At 42.2% G+C, this 6,060-nt stretch overlaps 1 protein-coding gene across 1 annotated transcript; it reads right to left on the minus strand.

Annotated features, from left to right (window-relative positions):
* Positions 1-2,050: 2,050 nt before the first annotated feature.
* LOC143961900 (E3 ubiquitin-protein ligase TRIM21-like) lies at positions 2,051-4,649 on the minus strand. The gene has a single exon (XM_077471233.1). The coding sequence runs from the start codon at positions 4,647-4,649 to the stop codon at positions 2,199-2,201; it is 2,451 nt and encodes an 816-aa protein (XP_077327359.1). The 3' UTR covers positions 2,051-2,198.
* Positions 4,650-6,060: the final 1,411 nt, after the last annotated feature.

Consider the following 6,060-nt stretch of genomic DNA (forward strand, 5'->3'; position numbering starts at 1 on the left):
TCTGAATTGTTATCAATTTTGTATTGCAGATACCTTGTCACTGGTGCCAGTTTCACCTCCCTCCATCATCAATTTCTGATGGGAATTTCCACCGTATGCACCATTGCGCATCTCGGATCTGCAGGAGGGCTCTGTGATTGGCCCTCCTGATCACATGATGGCAGTGTCCAATCACGGCTGTCATGTGATGTAAACAAACAGCCAGTTGCTAGGCAATTGGCTCCTCCTCTCCTCACACAGAAGTCATCGCTGAGGAGAGGAGAGCAGATCGCTGCAGCCGGCTGATGATCAGTGAGTATGAGCTGTTTTTTACAGCTTTTTACTCACTGATCACCAGTCTAGTGTAAAACACACAACACACCACACAGTATAAACACAGTCCCCACATATGTCCCCAAAACACACGTCTCCAAAACATACATGTTCCCTAATAATAAAAACATGACCCCCCACATATGTCCCACTAAAATCACATGTCCCAATGATTATCTGTACACACATGTCCGTGATCACCTGCACACATATGTACATGATCATTTGCGTACATATGTCCGTGATCACACAAACCGATTATTATACACTTAACCAAATTTTTTTTACCAAAGACATGTAGCAGAATACATTTTGGCTTAAATTTATGACAAAATTCGATTTTATTGGTTTTCTTTTAAAATAGAAAGAAGAAAATATTGTTTTTTTTTCCAAATTTCCGCACTTTTTTCGCTTATATCACAAAAAATAAAAAACAGAGTCGTTAATAAATAACACCAAAATAAAGCTCTGTTTGTGCAAACAAAATGATAACAATTTAATCTGGGTACAGCGTAGCATGACCGTGCAATTGTTATTGAAATTGTGAGAACGCTGAATTATGAAAATTGGGCTGGGAAGGAAGGGGGCGAAAGTGCCCTGTATTGCAGTGGTTAAAGAAACCTCGTATTATTTTTATTTAGGGGTGGGTGTTTACTAATGCTTTATCTTTAAGATGGACTAAAAGAAGCTTGTGATTCAAGAACAGATCCCATATAAAAGGGGTACAATCATCTGATCAAAAAATAAAATCGATTCTGGAACTCACTCTCTCCTTGGACCAGGTATGACCGAGGTCTGCTGGTGAAAGTTCCTTCCAGGAATCTATTACAATCTCCAATAGAATTTATCAGCAGGTAATATGTATGCTTTGGTTTAAGATTAAGATCACATTAACCAAATGTCCAGTTCTTATTTAGATCGCTGTAGTCCATGCCATTCTCAATGCCATATTTTTAAAGCAAACCCAGATCACAGTTTAGAGTTCCAAGATATAACAAAAAGCAATCTGTCTAGCATTTAGTGAAGCAACCTAAAAAGGATCATTATGTTGGGTTACTTGGGGTAAAGTTGATTGCAGAAAAAATATATATGGAAGAAAACCACCTATAGATATGGTACTGGAATATCCACCTAAAAACAAATTAGTCAGACTGGATAGTTGCATAACAGCTAGATTCCGAGGCACGCAGTTGATCACATAATGAGAGGCCAAGTGATGTACGGTTGGCCATGCCAAATCCGTTAAATATAGTATGTATCATCGGCGCTGTCGGGACGCATACTCAGCTCCCCCAGCCAATATCTAGAGCATTCCACTGTGCGATGGAGCGGCTTAGAGATAGAAGCCGCTCCTTTGTGTAAACCCTGACGTGTACTTTAATTTACAAAAGATAGTTATACTGTGAGTATTATCTGTTTCCATTACCTGCCATACCTATATGACATGCTACTGTGTTCTTACATTTGCATATTTGTTTATTTTCATACCTCTTTTTGATATGCTGTTTTATTACCAGACAAAAAAAACAGCTTGTTTCAAACCAGCCCCTGTAGAAAGAATTAATTATCCATACCTATATTCCGAAACATGTTGGGACTCCTGTGTACACGCACATCGCTTGGCCTCTCATTATGAGATGATCTGTGTGTTTACTGAATCTAGCCGTTATGTAGCTATCCAGTCTGACTAATTTGTTTTTAGGTTGATATACCTTATGTACTAATTCTATTACTGCTTTGTACTCAATACATTTTGTATATTTTTATACACTTGTTACTCCCTTTTCTAGTTACTACCCTTTGCCCAAAAAAATCCCCGGGGCACGACCTTTTGCAATTTTCTCAAAGTTGATTGCAGAGTCTGATGTTCCTCCATTGGAGATAGTCTACAAGTCTAAATTCCCAGGGGAGAACCCAAACTCACCAGTATTAACCGAGTCTGAGGCAGAAGCATATGTCACCTCCGCCTGGCCCGGAACTCCTCTCTTCTTGGAATTGTATCCTGTATCTCGTCTCTGTAAAGTAGCAGACTCCATCTTTAGACGTTTCCTTACAGGACTTGCAGTCTCCTCATTACTCTCCTCTTGGGTGCTGCTTGGCTCCTTTCCCTCTATGCTGCCCTTGGTTTCCTGGCTACTGGGTCCCTCAGTGCCTGACTCCTCCACCATGGGTTCCTCTGGGACATTATTCCTCTGAGCAGTAGGATGACAAAATTGGGTTCTTGGAGCTTTCTTCTCCCAGAAATCTTTAGACTTGGGGTCAGGGACTGTCTTGGCAGAAGCCGCTGCCGGTATTGCAGCAGGCTCCTGCTCTGGTTTCCCCCCTGACACCAGACAGTTAGAGCTATAGTTCTTCCCCACAGGTTCTCCCCCCAAAGGGACAGAAAAACCCTTCTCCAACTCAGTAGCCCCAACAGAATTGCCTATCCAATTTGACACCCTTTGCCCTGAGACTGTCTTGGCCATGCCCCCCTCAGATAGTATAGGAGAGACCCGACCAACTCCTAAGAAAGATGTATGATGGACTCTAGGGGATTCATCCACAGGCACAGATATAGTATGCTCAGTCCCAACCGATGACCTCCGGCCATCATTTGAGACTATCCAAGTTAGGACCCTCGCTAGTGATGCAGCAGCCCTTTGCTTTGGTTCCTTAGTCACTTTTTGCTGGGTTCCTACTGCTTCCTTTGTAGGGTCCACTGCAACAGTTTGCCCTTGCTTGGGCTTCTTGGCACTAGGCATCTTCCCTGTGGTGCCGCCATTCTCTGGGCAGATTTCTTTAATTACCTGATTTCCCCCACATATCTTTATCCAACCTCTCCATACACCTAACCCAGCATGGAGGGGCTCAGTGAAGGTGGTGGTGAAGGTGAGGAAGTGTCGGATCGGGTCACACAGATCATAAAAGGAGATCTGCCCGGCCTCATAATCCAGATATATCCTGACTCTGTTACTGGAGAGATTGGTGGATAAGGGGATCTTATTACTGTTGTGTACCATCCTACACTGACCACCATCCCTGTACAAACCCCAGGATTTGGTATTATTTCCAATCCCTGACTGCCCTCCTCTCCTGTCTATGCTGGGGTAACACATCCCGACGCTCCATCTATCTGATCTCCCGACATCCACATCCCAGTAATGTCTCCCTGAGGAGAAACTCTGACTGCTCAACACCTGAGAATAATCCTGAAATCTTCCTGGGGTTTCTGAATGATTTTGGTTTAAATCTGACTTGGATACAGTTTTCCTGTCATCTGATATATGTATCTTATTCTGAGCTGTGTTTACATCCAGTAATATGTCTGCAGCTTCCTCTATACAGAAATATACATTTACCTCTGTTATTATATTAGATAATGTGTGTAATGTGTGTGATATCCCATCCACATCCAGACCCCCTCCATCATGGAGGAGCTCCTCATGTCTCTCTCTGTCCTCATTATCTCCATCCTCAGTATCACACAAGTCACCTGTGTCTGATTCCTGTAAGACAGTCAGTGGATCCGTCATGTTACACAGCTCCTCAATGTGACGCAACTTCCTGGACAGCTCCTCCTTCTTTATTTCCAGATCCCGGATGGAGATGGAGATCCGCTCTGCCCTCCCGGAGATTTCCCTCAGGACTCTCTTCTCCAGGTATTCCAGACGTCTCCTGAGGTCTCTAAACAGGACAGTGACTCTCTCGGTGTCACCAGCTGCTTCTTCTACTTTCCTCCTGTGTTCCTGAAGACTCTGGACTCTTTCCTCCGTCTCCTCTCTCTTTGTCAGAAGTTTCTGCAGAACATTCCTCAGTGTCTCCTTCTTCTTCTCAGAAGCCTCACCCAGTGACTCCATCTCATGTCCTTTATGTCCTCCAATCAGACAACAGGATGCACAGATACAGGTCTCATCCTCAGTGCAGTAATACTCCAGGATCTTCTTATGGACGGAGCATTTCCTGCTCTCCATGGACAGAGTGGGGTCAATTAAGATGTGCTCTGGGGACTTTTTGTGGGCTCTCATGTGTTTTTCACACAGAGAATCCTGACAGTGTAGACAAGATCTAACAGCAGGTACAGGAGACTCCAGACAGTAAGAACAGAAGACCCCGGACTCTTGATCTCGCTGAGCAGACAGGAAATTCTCCAATGTGTTACGTAGTGCTCTGTTCCTGTGCAGTGCAGGCCGATCTTGAAACTTCTCTCTGCATTCAGGACAGGAATATCCTCCAGACCCCTTCTGTGTGTCCAACACACGATCAATACAGTCCCGGCAGAAGTTGTGTCCACATTTCAGCCTTACAGGATCTGTATAAATGTTCTGACAGATGAAACATTTCAGCTTGGTAGACGCCATCGCTCCCAGCAGAAAAGAGAGATGATAGTGAAAGTGACACTTGGAAAAAAATGCAGTTCAGTGCATCGCAATCAACAAGTCTGGGCCAGATCAGTAATAGCTGACAAGATCAAAGCACAGAAGGTTGCTTTTCCTCAGGATAAGTAATCATACCTCCCAACTTTAGCAGAGAAAGAGCGAGAGGCGGGTGAAGAGAAGTATTGTGGTGTCCGCCAAGTCAAGGCGGGCGTGGCTACATCACGCTGAAAAGGGGTGTGGTTAGATAGAGTCTGAGCCTACTCACATTATACACTTCCTTTTTACCGTCAAAATAAGACTTAATTATTGTGCCAACACTCTGACATGCAGAGAATTAGGATGATATTCTTTAGAGATAATGAAACCAGCCAATTGAAAAATATAAAGTAATATCCAAAACTGAAATGGAGAAGCCAAAACAGAGGAATTTTGACTTACCTGTAAATTACATATCTTGAAGTACAGTAAAGGATACAGGCAAAGTACTCATAGGCCCTGGGCTATAGGCTCATATCCTCGGGTGATTGGACGCTGGCAAGCTTTTGAGGGCATACCCACTGGGTACCTTCACTATAACTCTATCCCACTCTGTGAGTACTCAGTTTTGTAGCAAGCAATTCACAGTAACTAAGGAATGTAGGAAAGAGTGACCTGTGTCCTGTACTGTACTCCAAGATATGGAATATACAGGTAAGTAAAATTCCTCTTCTCTTAATTGTACAGTACAGGACACAATGGACAGTATTAACCACTTGACCACTGGGCACTTAAACACCCTTAATAACCAGACCAATTTTCAGCTTTCGGTGCTCTCACATTTTGAATGACAATTACTCAGTCATGGAACACTGGACCTATATGAAATTTTTGTCCTTTTTTTCACACAAATGGAGCTTTCTTTTGGTGGTATTTAATCACCGCTGGGTTTTTTATTTTTTGTGCTATAAAAGAAAAAATACAGAAAATTCTGTAAAAAAATGAATTTTTCTTCATTTCTGTTATAAAATTTAGCAGATTAGTAATTTTTTCTTCATAAATTTTGGCCAAAATTTATACCACTACATATCTTTGGTAAAAATAAGTACAAATTGGTGGATATTATTTGGTCTTTGTGAAAGTTATAGAGTCCACAAGCTGTGGTGCCAATATCTGAAAATTGATCACACCTGAAGGACTGACGGCCTATTTCAATTCTTGAGACCCTAACATGCCAGAAAAGTACAAATACCCCCCAAATGACCCCTTTTTGGAAAGAAGACATTCCAAGGTATTTAGTAAGAGGCATGATGAGTTTTTTGAAGTTGTCATTTTTTCCCACAATTCTTTGCAAAATCAAGATTTTTTTTACTTTTTTTTTTTTTCACAAAATTGTCATATTATCAGTTTATTTCTC

The sequence above is a fragment of the Lithobates pipiens genome, unplaced genomic scaffold (genome assembly GCF_037356315.1).
Source record: "Lithobates pipiens isolate NorthernLeopardFrog02 unplaced genomic scaffold, aLitPip1_a1.2 Scaffold_8, whole genome shotgun sequence".
NCBI classification, from domain to species: domain Eukaryota; kingdom Metazoa; phylum Chordata; class Amphibia; order Anura; family Ranidae; genus Lithobates; species Lithobates pipiens.